General features: G+C 39.1%; 1 protein-coding gene across 2 annotated transcripts; it reads right to left on the bottom strand.

Moving 5' to 3' along the window:
• Positions 1–1,302: 1,302 nt before the first annotated feature.
• Positions 1,303–18,524, bottom strand: LOC127421163 (PR domain zinc finger protein 1-like). 2 transcript variants are annotated; one of them, XM_051663973.1, is made up of 7 exons: positions 18,359–18,524; positions 16,942–17,258; positions 9,705–9,824; positions 8,072–8,321; positions 3,075–3,970; positions 2,854–2,982; positions 1,303–2,475 (listed from the first exon to the last, which is right to left on the bottom strand). In XM_051663973.1, the coding sequence occupies exons 2-7, from the start codon at positions 17,110–17,112 to the stop codon at positions 1,945–1,947; spliced, it is 2,097 nt and encodes a 698-aa protein (XP_051519933.1). In that variant the 5' UTR covers positions 17,113–17,258; positions 18,359–18,524; the 3' UTR covers positions 1,303–1,944. The 2 variants fall into 2 exon arrangements, with proteins under 2 accessions (XP_051519933.1, XP_051519934.1); XM_051663974.1 differs by lacking the exons at positions 9,705–9,824; positions 16,942–17,258; positions 18,359–18,524 and adding an exon at positions 8,467–8,585.
• Positions 18,525–18,842: the final 318 nt, after the last annotated feature.

Raw genomic sequence — 18,842 nt, forward strand, 5'->3', positions numbered from 1 at the left:
CTGCACACAGCTTGCAGACCAGAAGAGAGTAATTGGTAATAGTACAGGTTTGAGAAACCATTGCATATAGAAACTTGGAATGAACTGATTGAGCATGGCATAAACTCCCAAGATGTTATGCAGTTTTTACTTGATCAATTGATTTGTTGCTACTAGCTTTTCATTACTTAAAAACATAACTGGACTACTGTATGTTTCAAAAAGTATTTGAATATTTGATTTTTTAATGTTGAAGTCTATTTAATAATTGAGATGGGATTGGACATTATGTCATCAAAATGGACACAAAAAAACAAAAAGATGTTAGGCAGAATTTTATGTTGAATGGCATCTTTTTGCCATACAATACAAGTTAATAGTGACTAAGGCTGTCATTCTGCCTAACATTTTTATTTTTTTTATAAAATGATTAACAACATTGCATGTGATGGTGGGCTTTTTTTGTTGTTTGTTCAGTCCTTGCTGATGAGCAACAATTTCAGTTCCTCTACTTTCTAGAAATACGACCACAGAGACCAACTTTTGTGTGGGACTTTCAAACGAATAAGACTGATGGGCGTTGTATGAGTATGTAGGTGTGAAAACTTGATTATAATGACACAGTAATGTCATCAACATCATGACATGACTGAAAGAACAGAGAGATTAGAGAAGTAATGTTTAATGTGCTACATTATAAAAGTTTGTCAAAAATAGTTTCTCACATATAAAGTATCAACATCTTTCAGACAGAGTCAAAAATAAACTAGAAAAAACAAAAGAACTGTACATATAAAAGTCACTAAGTTACGAAACACTCATTTCTAAACCCTGTTGTAGCTAAAAATCAAATATCCTGCACTTGGATCTAGGTCCTGCTTTTTCCAAGTGCTGACATCAAATAAATTAAACAAGAATAAAATATCACGCTAACAATTTAATATTTTCGTATGAGGTACTGGTGTGTCTCTAGTAAAAAAATAAAAAAAAATAAAAAAAAAATAAAAAAAAAGAAGCATTGCCATCTTCATCTAAGATGATTGGCAAATTCAGTTACAGCTACATTGATTTGGACATTTTCATAGTGCTAAAAATACTTGCTTGAATTAAAGAAACAACAGTAAACATCAGTAGACACAATCAAGTAACAAACAATAAAATAAAACTAATAAAACAAATAATTTTTCTCTCAAGTTAAATATTAAATAAAAAGTGAGGCATGTTTTATTTCCAATGTCAAAAGGGGTTCAGAATCTATTTGCTGAAAACTAAAAAGGTTTGTAAAGAAATTTAGAACCTATAGTGAATCAAACCTTGCAAAGATTGAAAAAGTTATTGACAGTACTGTCAATAGTCCTTTTTATTTGATCAAAATGAATCTCATCTAAAATAATTTAAATTCAGCTACAGTCGTTCACATATACCCAATATGTACACATACACACTGGAATCACACTTGGAATGAACAGGAAATAGCCAATCCATTTGGGACTGTCACATAGTGTCCATAGTGGGATTGACAAATTATTCCTGAGAATCCCAACATTAAAAAAAAAAAAGTCACAACAGTAAGCCATACATAAAAAAGAGAGGTACACAAGTAAGTTTGATACAGTGCTCTTAAAAAGAAAACTTTCGACAATAATAAGTTAAGACAAACTGACACAAACCAGACATTCTCATAAGTATGAAAAGCAGATGAAGTATGAGGACATTTTAAATCACATCTTCATTTTAAAGCAGGTCAGAGGGTAGAATTCTTTAAGTCTTTGGAAACTTTGTTTGTTTGGTGCGGCTCTCATTGGCTTGATTTACTCTTCCTCTCTCTGATTCATCCCTGTATACCAGGGAAGAGAGGTTTTTTTGGTGTAAACTAGGGAATGCCATGCGCATGAATAGCCATTTTTGGGGTTTCTGGAAGACATGAAAAAGCTATAATGTCATCCTTTCAACTTTCTCCCTTGTCTACTCCTCCTCAGTCTTTATAGAGGGCCGGTGGTTGAAATGTACCACACTGGCTCTCTCCTGGTGATGTCCGATAGCAGTCACATCTTGTGGTACTGCAGCGAAAGCCTTGAGGAATCCAAGGTCCTCTTTCCCCTCGCCACTCTCCAAACTTCTCGCCAACCATTTTTTCAAGGCAGCATCCACTTGAGCCTCTCCGGCACTCTCAGGCAGAGCCTCAGCCTCGTGACTGACATCAAAGCGCTCTACAAGCCCTGCTGCTTGCCTCAGTTCTGGCATTTCAATATGGGTGGTCGGACAGCAGCCTGAACGCTGATGGAGATGCAGAGAGAAGCGATGGATGAAACCCCTAGTGCAGGCCTGGCAACAGTGGGGTCGGTCGCGAGAGTTGTGCAGCCGACGATGGAGTTTGAGGTGGATGTACTGGGTAAATTTCACCCCACACAGCTTACAATGATAGGGCTTCTCCCCGGAGTGCAAACGTAGGTGGGTTTTCAGGTTGCTAGTGCTGCTGAAGCGTTTGTGGCACACCTGTGGACATTCAAAGGGGAAAATATCCTGTAATTCAAAGGCAATCTGAAGCACTGCCACCTTAAATAATTAACTCGCTGTCACTTTGGTATGTAGACAGCGAGCCAGACAGGTTGTTTCATTAATGCGCTGTTTTCTTTTCAGTGGTCAAGATAAATGAATAGCACAGGCTGACGCCACTGCCACACCCTCTCTAGTTACTGTTCAACAAAGCATTTTCCCTTCAAGGAAACAGGAGTGACAAGGTAAAGATTCTATTATAGATAAGCAATGTTGTGGGTGTGCGTCATTGCTTGTTAACCGGGTATAACTGTCATGCAATGTCCTTTATCTTTCGCCTCTTTTACAAATTACAGCATATACATGTACTTTTCTTACCTGGCACTCATGTGGTTTCTCTCCTGTGTGGACAAGGTGATGTTTCTGTAGGTGGGCTAGCTGGGTGAAGCTCTTTTTACAAAGATTACATTGGAATGGCCTCTCTCCACTGTGGACCCTCAAGTGCACCTTCAATGTAAATTTATACCATTTAGTCATTTTGAAATTGCATCAAGTCTTTCAAAACAAGAATGTAGGTACGTCAAGAACAGTCTACTCACTTTAAGGTTGGACAGTTGACCGAATGTCTTGAGACAGATGTTGCATTCATACTTGATTTTGCCATTCTTCTTCTTGAGTGGGTATGGGAGAGATTTGTACCCAGGTGCCGGTGGGGAGGATGAAGACGAAGATGACATGCTCTTGGGTATAGCCAGGCTGAGATTGATGGCCTCCTCAAATTCAGAGAAGGGCTTCTGCAAGGTTTGCTGGTGCAAGTGCTTTGGCTGAGGGGAGAGTTCAGGGGTCGCGGGGGCTCCTCTAGGTGGAGTATTCGGGATTCTTTCCTTTAGACCTCCGTGAAGTGGGGTAGGATAGGGTAACGTAACGGGTAACAGACCGGGCTGGGGCATGGAGGGGTAGGGCAAGCCATCATTACCCAGAAAGCCATTGTACCGGTGACCCCCTTTTGTGGGCAACAAGGAGGGGAAGGGAGGGGAATATGGAGGCAAGAGCAAGCGCTGGTATTGGAGGTTGTATGGTGATAAAATGGAATATTGACCTTGGAGAGGTCTTGGTGAGGGCAATGAAGGGTACGAGATCAAGCCTTCTCGATGACCATAGAGGCCATGTAGGTGGAGCGGAAGGTCTTGGGGTGGGGAAAGGGTGGGATATGGATGAGCGCTCATGTTCAGCTCTCTGTGATTGGGATGGGGAGAATGCACAGGCTCTGGTTGTGCAGCTTTATGGATCTTCTTGCTAAAATCCATGACCTGTTCGTCTGGTGTGTCAGGTGGCGTGTCCCTCTTGATAACCTCTACATCAATCTTTTCATCTACCTCCTCTTCCTCTCCTTCACTTTGAAGTTTGTGTGGGGTGGGGGGCTGTTTAGGGTAGTAGGTATACTGAGGTAAGGGCCGCTTCTGATAGTCGTATGCTGTGATATCAGGTATGTGCTCTGGTTAACAGATAAAAAAGAAGGAGAGAGAAAAACGTCAGTGCAAGGTGAAGTGTGAACATTCACAGATGTGCATCTAAGTTAGTTTGTTTTGTTTGTTTGGTGTTTATTGCCGTATCAGCTACAGTGGTTTTTTCATGGCAAATACAGGTGATGATCAAACAATTCATACATACAACACACCTTGAAAAAACAATACATAGAAAAAAGGAAGACTATTCAATCCAGTACAGTAAATCAATTCTATAAAAGATCATTTAGTTGCACTCTTACAAAACAAGTCTTTCAAGATTTTTCCAGATAAATAGCGTTGTCTCATGACGTTAAAAATAGGGCAGATCAGGAGCACATGCTTCACAGTCAAAGGGGTGTTACAATATTGGCAGTTTGGTGGTTCTTCACATTTCAATAAATACCCATGGGTCAGTCTAGTCATGTCTAGATTTGAAGGGATAAATGTATCTTATTCAAACCACAGGGTTTATTTCAAATAGTTTGTTATTAAGACATCCTTCCCATTCTGTTTGCCATTTATTTAAAATATAGTGGTTGAATAGGGGCTTGAGGTCTTAGGATGGGATTCTGCACTCTTTAATTATTCCTGTGAGAGCTTTTTAGCGACCGTGTCTGCTTGCTCATTTCCAAGAAGAATGCTATGTCCCGGGATCCAACAAAATATTATGTTGTAATTGTTTCTCTGCTGCTGATGTGCTTTCATTAAAATATCAACAATAATGGGATGTTCCATCTTCAAAGATTCCAATACTTGAAGACAGGATTTTGAGTCAGTGAGTACAATAAAGTTCCGCTCTTTTGCATTTTCAATATATCCCAGAGCCAAAAGTAGAGCACGGGCCTCTGCTGTAAAAATTAAACTTTGATCTGGGAGTATCAAAGTTAGTAGAGGTGAGAAAGATTAAAACAAATGTGATACTAGCTATGATGGCTTTTGTCTTGTTTGGAGCTCTGCTGCTACATCATTCAACACATTCAGTTTATACATCTTCATGCTTCACAGTCAATTTGCAGCATAGCCTTAAATCTAGGGTGTACATAGTTTTTCTGCGTGCCGTTCCGTCTCGCGCATAGTGAGACGCTCAGCCTTTCAAAGTATTTTCTTTTGACAGCAAGCCCATACAGACGCATTCGACACACACGCACAATTGCTTTGTAACACTCTTCTTGTAAAGTCAACTACAGGCTACAACTACAGATACGGACTGTTTACGTGTCTACAAAAACCAGGTTGCATGCGGACAATCCATGCATACTGTGCTGATGATGAAATTTGCGAAGCTGTGCATGAGACATACCACACATACTGCATGCGGAAAACTGAAGTATACTTTGGCCTTTAGGGGTCAACGTCTTCACAGTGCAACAACAGTTGTGCCTGTATGCCTGTCATACACCTACTCATAACCTTCCTCCTCAGATGTTCACTTATGGTAAATGGCAGCTCTTTCAGTTTAAAGCTGACAGGCAGAAGATATCGGACTGGTTTCTGTTTGACACAGAGATAGTACTGTTTTCACGTAGCACCTAGATTACAACTGTGTGGGTGTTTACCACGTGGGTGTGTGTATGTTCGGGAGGTGCGTGTGTATGTGGGGGGGAGGGGGGAGGGGGTATGTATGTATCGGAAGTAAGGAGCCTTGTGTGACAGCTATACTTCTCACTCAGAAACTGCTCTGACTCACTATAACAGCAGATGTCCTCAACCATGGGAAAAATCCTATGGTTCAGCACTAACTGTTACTGACTGTTATACAGGGAATTGAGATAAGGTCAGATTATTACTGTCCTTTTGCTCTAGAGATTGTAAAAAGAAAGCCACAACAGCAAGCTTCTTTCAGTAACCTTCGCAGTGACTCAGACACAACCTGCTAAATCATGGAAAGTGGTACACTGATCTGTGTCACACAGCAGTGGGAAGATTACACAAACATATTATTACCTTTGTGGTCAAAACTTTGTTCCTCAAACCTGATGTGAACCATTCTGATACAGCATTTACAGGCAGAGTGTAGTTAGGCATTTCCTAACTACCGTGAGGAAAGTGAAAATTTATATTTATATTTATACTTTTTTACTCAACTCAAAATTCTAAAATCTCAAAGATCTAAAAGGGGAGGAAAATAGAACAACAGAAGCAACAGAAATTAAAATCATGGATCCACTTTCAGAGTTTAGTGTAATGAAGAGCATTTCAAGGAAGTTCAGTATTCAGCTGGTGTGTTCTAAAAATGGTCGATGTGTATTTATACAAAAGGCCTCTAAAATGGTTCAGAATTGTCAGATGTATCACAGTTTGTAAAACTGAATATACAGATTTCTTTGAACCTCACACAGGAAACAAAAACTTGTTAAATCAGACTGAATGACACAAATAAAAAAGAAGAGTCTCTAAGAAGGGTTGAAGTGCTTCATGGTGGCAGATTCCCTAAAGAGGGACTTTCAATAATTAGGTTTAATTGTTCAGGGAAAGTGACATTCGAGACCGGAGTCTATGTGTATGTCAACATGACTCAGGTAATGGGCCTTAACAATAGCAGACAGAAATGCACACACAAAATGCACACACATACACACTCTCACTCACTCAGACAGGCATAAATGGCGAGAAGTGAATAAGACAGGAAATAGCACAGTGTCAGTGTGAAACTGAATCAATGTGAGAAAGGCATTATCACAAAATACCTCCTCAAAAAGAAATATCCAGACAGTCCACTATTTGTTATACACATACACACTCAGACAATCAGATACACGCACACCACAGACCCCCACACACATTCATACACAAAGAGTTTAATTTACTGTCATTGCTTTTCACCTCTAGAGTCTCAAATGACATTTAAGGAAAGAATCACTGTTGATCATAATCAGTAGACACACACTTACATATATATCTATACTTAAGACTCTGAAATACTTAATTCTGATTGGTTAATCAATTTGCGGTCTAATATTTTTGTTAAATCTACATATACAGCATCCATATAAAATATACAGTATTATATTCATTAATATATTTATAAAGTAACCATGTAATAAGCGGGTTAATGTAGAGTCAGCTGGTCTTTATCACAAAATAAACCCAGAGAGGGTAATCATGACCCTGATGTGAAGCAGACATCCCTTAAATAAATATGCAGAATATGCAATCTATTATCTAAAAGTAATTAGCACTGTAGGAATGTGAGTGTTAATCTGAGGAATGTTAAGGGAGTCTGAACAACTATGACATAAACTGGTTTCTGCATTATTTTCCGGCAGATTTTATGATTAGGACCAGATTTAATACATTTTAGTATTTAGTAACATTTTAGTATTTTTTAGGCAGTGAATAAAAGCATGGAACTACATTATCTGATGAAGGCATGTCTGATAAAGATGTGATAAAGGCAGCCATTAGTGGCATAAGATCATAAAGATCATGTGAATCAGCCTGTATGTGACACCAACATATATATATGTTCCCCCTATATATATATATATATATAAAATTCCAAAAATAAACATCCTTGTTTGTATTTCAGTGAAACGTTCTTACCCTGTTTTGAAATAATTATATGCCATACATCAACACTAACACGTACACAGAGGAAATGAGGGTGCCCATTATCTCATCACTGATCTTTGTAGATAAAGGCATTAAAACATCTTCCTTCATCAGGAATCAGCTGATTCAGAGACAGAAAGATAAGGATAGATACTGAGCACAGAACAAACAAACACTCATCTGTTCTCTCTCAGTCTTGAGTGACTGCATACAGGAGGGGCACAATACAATCATAGTTGAGGCGACTAATAACGTTGTCCCAAGAATGAGAGAAAGAGACGGGGAGATTTATATATATATATATATATATATATATATATATATATATATATATATATATATATATAAGGAGAAACATAAAAAAAGAAAGAAGACTAGAAATGGAGAGACATGAAAGAAGGTATAAGAAGGAAAGCAGAAGAAGATAGAGACCAATGGTACACAACTTCTCCATCCAAGCATTATGAAATCCCATTATCTACAGAAAACCAAGTCCAACTTTTCCCTCCCAAATGCAAAATAATATCATGACTCACTTGGCTTTAGGCAGTCTCGTTGCTCAGGCTGGCCGCAAAGTCTTTGGGAGAACTCCCCACTGTACCACACCAGCAGCTCCTGCTTGGGCTCCACGGGCTGGATGGTGTAGAAGAAGATCTCATGGCCATTTTGACAGGCCACCAGGTTCTGTTCGGCCAGCGAGCGTGCGGGGTTGACGTACCGCATCCAGTTACTGCGCTGCACATCGTAGCAATCAACGAAGTGGTGTAGCTGGCCACCACTGTAGATCTAGATGAAGAAGAGAAAAATCACGTTAGCTGATGCAGACCCTACATTATCAGACAGTCTAGTTGTTTTTGTTTTGTTTTTTTACATCCAATTTAGTTACATTCAAAAAAGCTGTTTCAGAAAGTTGTTATAAATTATTCTTCACCTCTGCCATGAACAAAATTCTCTTCAAACAGCTGTTTATATCAACTCCTCTGTTTCCTCTAACCTGTGAAAATGTTTGTGTGTGTTTATGAGTGTGGCTTGTCCCACAGAGTAACTCTCTGTGTCAATGATGTCAGCTCTCTTATAAGGCAGCCAGCGTCAAACAATTTACACATGCTGCCAGTCACTCGCACAGTCTCCTCCCCTTTCCCCACCCTCTTTCCCTCTCACTCTCATTTGTATAAGGGAATTAACTGCTTTGACGTGCCTGGGCATGCATAGCTTTACTATGTCAGAGGACTCTTTTACCAGTTACACACCCTTGAAGGCTCTTAACACAAAAACACTTTCACCCTCACAGACACCCCCTTCACATTCATCCACCTGCCTTTAAGTCACGTGATGTGGTGCGTCACTTTATGGCTTTTACTGCTGCCTACAGGAAGTTGGTATGGATTTACAGGAAATGGTGAAAGGAAAGGACAACTCAGAGAAGGAAAACCCACAGTGACACACATCAATGCACGTACCTATGGCACGTGCAGACAAACTCATAGTGTGTGTGTGTGTGTGTGTGTGTGTGTGTGTGTGTGTGTGTGTGTGTGTGTGTGTGAGTGTGTGAATATGCTTACATAGATATGCACACCCACACATTTAAATACAAACACACACATAGACATATCAAGTGACCTTGGCAGGGCGATAAAGAGACTTCAAAGTTAATTTAGATGCATGCTGATATGAAAATAGAATGTAAAGACTGGACTAATGTGCATAAGTCAACAGCAATAACAACAAAAAGTGATGTGTTTGTGTGTGTGTTTGCCACTCTATCTCTGTACAGGAATCCCAACTTCTCTAAAAACCCAGCCGCAAAACCAAAGACTTGCGATATAATTTGTGTATTTGTCTAACTGTTTCACAATAAGTATACTCGGTAGTAGAGAACAAAGCAGGAATCCAGAACAAACAGGATAAGATCTTTCTGGGTTTCCTCTGTATTTTCCAAGTAAGCCCTTCAGTCTTATATGAATGGCTAACTTGTAAAAAAAAAAAAAAAAAAAAGGCAATTGTGCTGAAGAAGAGAATGCATATTTGTACGTATTTGAGCATGAATAAGCATGCTTCCGGATCCTTTCCACTAAAATTCTCTGGAAAGTCTGTCAGGACCAGTTTGGCAGCTTTTCACTCAGCACAATTAGTGTCCATAAAGATTACATCAACAATGATGTCACTTACCCTCCAAAAGTATTTCCTGTTGGTCTGAGGGGGCACCTTGTCTTTGGTGTAGATGACGCCTTGTAGGGGCCCAAATCGTGTTCCCTGAGGTATGTACTCTTTGCTAAATACACCAGTCACCTGCAAGGGTAAACAGTGCCACTTGTAAACCAACTTAGTCAGTGGAAGAAATTAAATAAACGATTAATGATCTATCTACTTGGAACAGGAAATGCATTTCTCTTTATTAACTTTCAACCTTTCTACTCGCTGTGGGAGTTTTCTTCGTTTATTCTGGTGAGTGTTTACATCGCGCCAAACGCGTGTTTGAATGCCACGCTGCAACAGCTGGCTGATCAAATCACAGACACAGAACAACAATACCTGGACTCAGTTATTATTATTCTTGGGGATTTTAACAAAGCAAACCTCACATGTGAACTGCCCAGATACAAACAGCACATTACATGCCCCACCAGAGATAGAAATATACTAAATCACTGCTACACAACAATAAAGGATGCATATCGCTCTGTTCCTAGAGCAGCTTTGGGACTATCTGATCACTGTCTGGTTCATCTTCTTCCAACCTACAGACAGAAATTAAAATCTGCTAAGCCTATAGTAAGGACTGGAAAGAGATGGACCAATGAAGCAGAGCTGGAACAACAAGCCTGCTTTGACTGCACTGATTGGAGTGTTTTTGAGGCTGCAGCCACAGACCTGGATGAACTCACAGATACTGTTACATCATATATCAGTTTCTGTGAGGATATGTGCATTCCTACTAGGACTTATTTAACATTTAACAATGACAAACCATGGTTTACAGCGGAACTCAGTCAGCTTCGTCATGCCAAAGAGGATGCTTACAGAGTTGGGGATAAAGTCTTGTACAATCAGGCCAGGAACACACTGAATAAGGGAATCAGAGTGGCTAAAAGAAGATACTCTGAGAAGCTGAAAAACAAGTTTTCAGCTAACGACCATGCATCAGTGTGGAGTGGCATGAAACAACTTACAAATTACAGGACTCCTACCCCCAACCCTGTGGTGGACCAACAACTGGTTGACGACCTGGATGTGTTCTACTGTAGATTTGAAAGGCCCAATCTCACACCCCACACCCACTCTGACCATCACTTCACATAAACACCAACACCTCCTGCAATCCCCCTCCACCCCCCTCCTGCTACTCAACCTGCACTTAAGATCTGTGATGATGTGAGCAGCATCTTTCGAAAACAAAGGATAAGGAAAGCACAGGGCCCAGATGGCATTTCACCTGCATGTGTTAGATCCTGTGCTAACCAGCTGGCCCCCATCTTCACACAGATTTTCAATAGATCACTGGAGCAGTGTGAAGTCCCATGCTGCTTCAAACGTTCCACTATCATCCCCATACCAAAGAAACCAAAAATTACAGGACTTAATGACTACAGACCTGTCGCCCTGACGTCTGTGGTCATGAAGTCATTTGAGAGACTGGTGTTGGCCCACCTGAAGGACATCACTGGACCCTTTCTAGATGCCCTTCAATTTGCTTATCGAGCAAACAGGTCTGTGGATGATGCAGTCAACATAGGATTGCATCATATTCTGCAACATCTGGACAGACCAGGGACATATGCAAGGATCCTTTTTGTGGACTTCAGTTCGGCTTTCAACACCATCATCCCAGCTATTCTCCGGACTAAATTTCACCAACTCTCTGTTCCCACGTCTATCTGTCAGTGGATTACCAGCTTTCTGACAGACAGGCAGCAGCTTGTGAGACAGGGGAAATTCACTTCCAGCACCTGTACAATCAGCACTGGTGCCCCCCACGGATGTGTGCTCTCCCCACTACTCTTCTCCCTCTACACCAACGACTGCATCGCTAAGGACCCCTCTGTCAAGCTCCTGAAGTTTGCAGATGACACCACTGTCATCGTCCTCATCCGAGATGACGATGAGTCTGCATGCAGAAGGGAGGTTAAACAGGTGGCTGTCTGGTGCAGTCAAAACAACCTTGAGCTGAATACACTCAAAACGGTGGAAATGATTGTGGACTTTAGGAGGAACCCCCCAACACTGTCCCCCCTCACCAATCTAAACAACACTGTGGCAGCAGTGGAGTCATTCAGGTTCCTGGGCACTACCATCTCACAGGACCTGAAGTGGGAGACCCACATTGACTCCATTGCGAAAAAGGCCCAGCAGAGGTTGTACTTCCTTCGCCAGTTGAGGAAGTTCATCCTGCCACAGGCGCTTATACAGTTCTACTCAGTGATCATTGAGTCTGTCCTTTGCACTTCAATAACTGTCTGGTTTGGTTCAGCTACGAAATCAGACTTCAGAAGACTACAAAGGACAGTTCGGACTGCTGAGAGGATTATTGGTTGCCCCCTGCCCTCCCTTCAAGAACTATACACTTCCAGAGTGAGGAAAAAGGTTGGAAAAATCACTCTGGACCCCACTCACCCTGCCCACTACCTTTTTGAACTGTTGCCTTCTGGCTGACGCTTCAGAGCTCTGAGCACAAGAACCATCAGGCACAGGAACAGTTTTTTTCCTCCGGGCTATCCATCTCATGAACAGTAAAAACTGCCCCTTTGAGCAATAATAAATGTGCAATACACAGCTTAGTCTTTTTATATTATCCAACACATCCTACCTCTTCTGCCATTACATTCCCTTGCACTGTACATAACCGATTTGTATTTAGATTTGCACTACGTATGTGTATGTGTGTGTGTATGTATGTATGTATGTATGTATATTCATATGTATGTATGTGTGTGTGTGTGTGTGTGTGTGTGTGTGTGTATGTATGTATATGTGTATGTATGTGTGTGTGTGTGTATATATATGTATATATATATATATATATATATATATATATATATTGTCTATTGTGTATTCTATATATACTTTTTTCTTTTCAATATTTATCTATTTTTTATTCAATTTTAATTATTTTTTTAAAGTCTTGTTACTGTTTTTGTATTGTTGTATACTGGAAGCTCCTGTCACCAAGACAAATTCCTTGTATGTGTAAGCATACTTGGCAATAAAGCTCATTCTGATTCTGATTTCATGGTTGAAGGCGAGGCATGTCTGGTTGGAGACGACCCATGTGGAGTGTCATAGGTAAGCCAAAGTTATAGACTTTGCAGGTTAGCGAGTTAAGTGAATAAACAGAATTAAACTTTCCCTGCTCTACATGGACCCTGACCTAGAAACACACACACTGCTGTCCTCAGTAATGCCTGACTCCATTGACCCTGCTGGCTAAAGCGGTGTAGTACTTACCAACCTACTACATTTTTGTCTGAAGCCTTCAAAGACAATTAAAGAAAGGGTTGAGGAAGGCATGAGATTAAAGAGGGGTAAATTAAAGAGATTGTTCACTCAAAAATGAATTTATAGTACTTACTGTTTTGTTGTTTTAAACCCTTTTGACTTTCTTTTTTTGGTAAAACACAAAAGTAGATCTTAGGTAAAATGCATTCACTTTCAATTCATCTACTTGCCTAACATCTCTCTTACTTATTTGGAACAATTTTGGAAAACATGAAGGTGACAGAATTTTCATTTTTGGGTGATCTATCCCTTTACAACCAAAAAAAAAATAATAATAATAAAAAAAAAAAAAATGGACAAGAGAGAGAGAGAAAAAAAAAAAAAGCACAGAAAGAGTGAAAGGATGGAGCAGGTGGTCTACTCTTGATGCCCAGTAGAAAATATTACTAGAATTTAGGCTTGTATGTAGGTCACACTGTTGCATTTGGGGTCAGTGAACCCACCCCCCCAGTTACGATCAAGCCACGATCATGCATTTCTTTTTAATGCTTAACTGATAAGTGCCTATTTTTGAGCCAATTCAAGACCAAGAGTACACTTAAAGTGCCATTAAAACAACTTTATGATTGTTAAAAAGAGATAATGGAGAGTAGGAGGAAAAGATGAATGGCAAGAATTTACAAAGGGTAGAAATGGACAGTCTACGGCTGAAGACAAGAGCGGTGGTGACAATAAAATTGTGCGTCGTTAGCGTTGCATGACTAATTGGTTGGTCTTTAGTGATTAACCGCTCAGAGAGGGTTTAGTGAGTTAGGAGGGGTGAGGGGATGGGGGCTGAGTGTCACTCTTTGACAAGACCAACGCCACCACACCACCCCACACACACGCTAAATCACTCAACCCTCCATCCAAACATGACCTGCCTAACCCCTCCTCCCCCGAAGCTTTCCAAGGATCTTCAGTCCAAGAGCTTCAGTCCAAACGAAAGTTAATCAGTCAAGCTTAACCTACTTCCTTTGGCTGAGATTCTGTAAGTGTGCATGTGCACATTTGTGTCCTTCGCTGCCCTGTAACAGATCACTCCATCTGCCACGTTCCCCCCTTAGTAAGGCACACGACTGAAGATAAGGGTCAGGGAGCATTGTCTTTATGATTTGAGCAACAATTGTGTTAAATAAAATTTTATTTATATCATGAATAAAATTCTTTTTTTTAACCAAATTTAAGACCAAATGTTTACTTGAAGTACTATTTAAAACAACTATGATGGTTGAAAAAGATAATGGAGAGTAAGAAAAAAAGATGTAGGGAAGTTGCAAAAAGGAGCAAGGGTAAAATCTGAGGACATTCCCAATTGGAAATATTATTCATAACTAAATCTTTATTAATAATTGTATTTTATTTTATTAATAACACATTTTTATAATTTTTTTAAATTATTATAAATATATACATTTATATAATAAATTATATTAAATGTATAATACAAATAAATAAATATATTTATTTATATATGTTTGGGTTTGTCTAAAATAATTACAATTAGCTTAATATAAAAATGATAAAAGTTTAAGGTATGTCCTCATTTAGATAATTTAGCTATTTAAACATGCGCCTGCATGTGCATGTGATTTTATTTGTGTGTGAACAGTTTCATCAAATATGTGTTGAAATTTTTCACAGCTTTGCAATAAAAGTAAAAATGAGAACAAAAGTAACAGTGTTTCTGCTCAATGCATTAGGATCTGCTATCAGTGCTACTGGTCATAAAATGCTATCAGATAGTTTTGGAGAGTTGTCACTTTCTGTTCTCCCACACATTGTGACATTGCATTTACTGCTCATTGAAAATGCATTACAACAGCGATACGCAGACTTTCACCAGTATAGAAATGCTGTAATGTGTCCATATGCATCACAGAAACTGGATAGCTAATTACTAGCAGTCTAGTCAGGAACAAGACTAGCTTTTCAACGTCCCGAAATTCTCCCACCCTTCTCTCTTCCAATAAAAAAGGTTTGTCATGGTTTGCGTCCCTCCAGGAACTGACACACTCAAAGGATGTGGGTTTTCCTGTCTAAAGCGAATGCCATGAACAACGTAAGAGCAATGTTTTTCACAGAATCAGCAGGGTGGGAAGGAGACTAGAGGAATAGCTTGCTCAGAAATAGGAAGTGTGCAATGTCTCGCTGTATTTGAAAATGTGCAGATTAAGAAAGAGAGAGCTATTGTTGTTAGTTATTACAATTAAATTATTTATTTTTTTAATAAATGAGTCGGCTTCTGACAGCATCTCTAAACATGTCTCTGTGTATCACAACAGAAATTTTTATTTTGTTTTGCATTCAAGGCCAAGATTGTTTTTAGCTTTGTGCTTGAGAAAAGAGGGCCATGTGTGGGAAAAGATGAGAGTGAGAATATGAATGACATAAAAGGGTGCATGGAAGAGAAAGAAACAATTTAGCTCAGGCCAAAGATTCCCCTGTCCGTTCAATTAGAATAATGTGAAGTCTAAACAAAATGTTTGAAAAATGTTCAGGTTTTCTGTCCTGGCACATTTTGTTTCACATTTGAGATAGAAGAGTGTATATGCATTTTTGTCAGTGTGTGTGTGTGTGTGTAAGCAGAGCTCTGCATTCTCTCTGAGCTGATTACCACAATTTCACACCTTCAGCATGATAGAATATAAAAAGAGCAGAGGGCTTTAGAAAGAGGAACTGACTTTCACCTGTGAAGGGAAATTGGATCATGCATGAGACAAAACAGAACAGCATAAAGCATGAAGCATGAGGACAGCAGCAAAAGAAACAACAGGAAAGGAGTGAAGAATTACACATTCAAATGCATGTGAACAAGCGCTAGAGAGAAATAAAAATATATTCAAGATTTTGAATAACTTATTGTCATTGAAAGCCCTACAGTAATTTAGATTTATGCATTTGGCAGACATGTTTATCCACAGTGACTTGCATAGCATTCAAGGTAAACAAACATTTTATCAGCTTATACATTTGTTGGTTATTGAACCCATAACCTTGCTATTCCTTGTGCTATGGTCTACCAGTTGAGCTACAGGAACACAAACTTAACAGTAATCTTTGCAAGTAAATTTGCTAAATAAGATACAGTAAGCTGTATTCACACATACATCTACACCTACAAGCTCTCCACTGTGTCTCTCAATGTAAGCTCACTGAAAGTGGACTGAGAGAGAGAGAGAGAGAGAGAGAGAGCGAGAGAGAGAGAGAGAGAGAGAGAGAGAGAGAGAGAGATAGAGAGAGAGAGAGAGAGAGAGTTAATGTGATTAGGCTGTTTATAGGCCACATCACCTGGGTCTTTTACCTCCTTGATCCCTGACCTGCCAACGACTGTGTCATCGTTTCACTAACCTATTGAACAACACACTGAGTGCCAGTTGTTGTGGTACTCTAATTTGTGTACTGAAGTGTAAGGATACCCTGATTTAACAGTCCACTTCATGGACTTAAAAGTCTTGTTGGCGATTGCTTAAATGTATCTAGGCTGGTAAAACAAAGATTGTGTGATCAAACCGAGATGTGAACCTGAGGTACTCAGACACTTACAAAAATGTACAGCGGTAATGCAATAGTACAGTGATTGTATCTGAAATGAATACCATTGTTCTTTGATATATACAATGTAGCATGGTATTTACATGGTACTCACAAATTACTAATACCACCATGATACAACCATGGTACATATAAAAGCAAACATGGAATTACCATGATATTATGTAAAAAAATAAATAAAAAATAAATTATTGTTTTACCATGGTTCTTAATACTGTTTTATTAATAACTGCTCCAAGAAAACTTGCCCCTGCAGTGTTGCATAAGCTGGTAATGGTAATGTGTCTTGTAAATGATGACTAACCATTTAAAGAGACCTTTTGAAACATGGGAATTGGAAAAGTATTTAGAAAGGCTTAAAAAAGCAGAATAAGTGTACCTGGTTGTCAATGCAGTACTGGAAGGTGAGGTTTCGTGGAATGGAAGTCATAGCCTTGGGCAGGCTGAAGCTAGGTTCAGACGCCTGGTCATGGACGATGTAGGTACAGTTCAGCGCAAAGTCATCCTCCTTCCACTTGCTCATGTTGTCTAGACATGCCTCCAACTTCATTTTGTCTCTATCACTTTCTTTTCTCCTCTTCAAATGCTTCTTGTTTCTTGTTGAGTTGTTTGATATATTCTCCTTTGGTTTGTGTTACTTTGGTTCTTTGTTGGAGATTTCCTCCTTTTTGCTTTATTTATTTATTAGTTTCAGATCTAAAAATGACACACAAAATACATCCTCAGGCATGCAAATTTACATTCAGCTCCCTAATGTATTCACCATCTTATGGACATAACAAAGTTAGTCTTATACTGTGAGCTAAAGCACTGAACAGGAGTGACGCATACATCTATTGAGCGACACAAGACTTCTTCACAAGAAGTAAACAGACGAAGGAGAACTCTGTGATATGTATGATGACATAAAACAATTAGTGACGAATAGCTTACTAATATGAATGTATAATTGTGGCGAGATAAAACACTTGCAGTATTACCATGTCAAATGTGATAACTGACTTAATGCTCTTACATTACATCTAATTTATTGTATTCTTTTAAGAATGCAACTACTCTATGATACATTTTAGCTTCATATTTTGGGTCCAAGAAAGGCACCATCAAAATTACCGCTTTATAAATGTAATTAAACACTTTTTATTATACACACATTATTTATGTATAAATGCGTTCAAATTCATTTTAAGGTTCATGCATCAATAATTGACTCAAAATAATTATACCAAGCCTTTAGTTGTCAGCAATAAGTGAAATGTGTTAGAATGAGGCTAGATGTTGCTTGTGGCTGCAGCCATCATATCACAAAGGCCTGCCAGCTGGAAGTATTTTTAGAACCTGTTTATAAAGTGTGACACAGGCAATTATTTCAGTTGTCATCTAACAGGACAAAATCAGCAACTTTTAGTGCCCTAATTAACTTACTCTGTAATAAAAAGTCACAGTGATCCATACAAAATTGTAATTACAATAAATTAATTATCTACATGGGTTAAACTGTTCATCAAAATTATTATCTACTAAAAAACAAAAGTTTGAGCAAATGTTTGAGTGAAACACCATGGTTAGCTAATGGCAAGTTAATTAACTAGAGCCATTCACAAAAACCTAACTTTATCTAATTAGACCCCAATCAAAAACAATGACAAAGTCAGCTTAATGACGCAGAGTAACAAGAGCAAAAAATCTTCCCACCAAAACCAGACCTGAAGATCATTGCATGCATATCATCCTAAAATAAACAAATAAATAAATAATAAGTCACAAGCTGCTTCTCATCAATGGTGTGAACTCACTTAACATTCATTCAGCTGTTTCATCCTCAGAATCTTTGGTTAGTTCATCACTGTGTTCCTCTTCCCCAGTCACTCTGTCATCTTTTTGATTTTCCTCCAGTTTCCATTAAGTCCAAACAATCTTCCAACAGCAATTCCCTTGAGATCTCTCAGACTCTCTTGCCTATTGGCCACTGTTGCCTAAACTGTCCATGCTGAGCTGTATCAGACTTTTAAGTTCCAAAGACCAACCAATCAGCATCTGCCTTGTGCCATGTGACTGTCAGGATTAGTTGTAGGTGATACAATTGGGACACTGGAAACGTTTCGACCACAGCAATCCCCAAACGTACACATCAACACTTCCAGTAGACAAAAGGATGTTCTTAGACAATCTGAATGGAGCTGAACGACTGAGTAAAAAAAAAAAGCAGATGGTTGGATCTTTGCAAAACACACCAATGGACTTTTGCTTGGATGGACTCTTAATGAGCAATCTGGTCCC

Source organism: Myxocyprinus asiaticus, chromosome 30 (genome assembly GCF_019703515.2).
Source record: "Myxocyprinus asiaticus isolate MX2 ecotype Aquarium Trade chromosome 30, UBuf_Myxa_2, whole genome shotgun sequence".
In the NCBI taxonomy this organism is placed as follows: Eukaryota; Metazoa; Chordata; class Actinopteri; order Cypriniformes; family Catostomidae; genus Myxocyprinus; species Myxocyprinus asiaticus.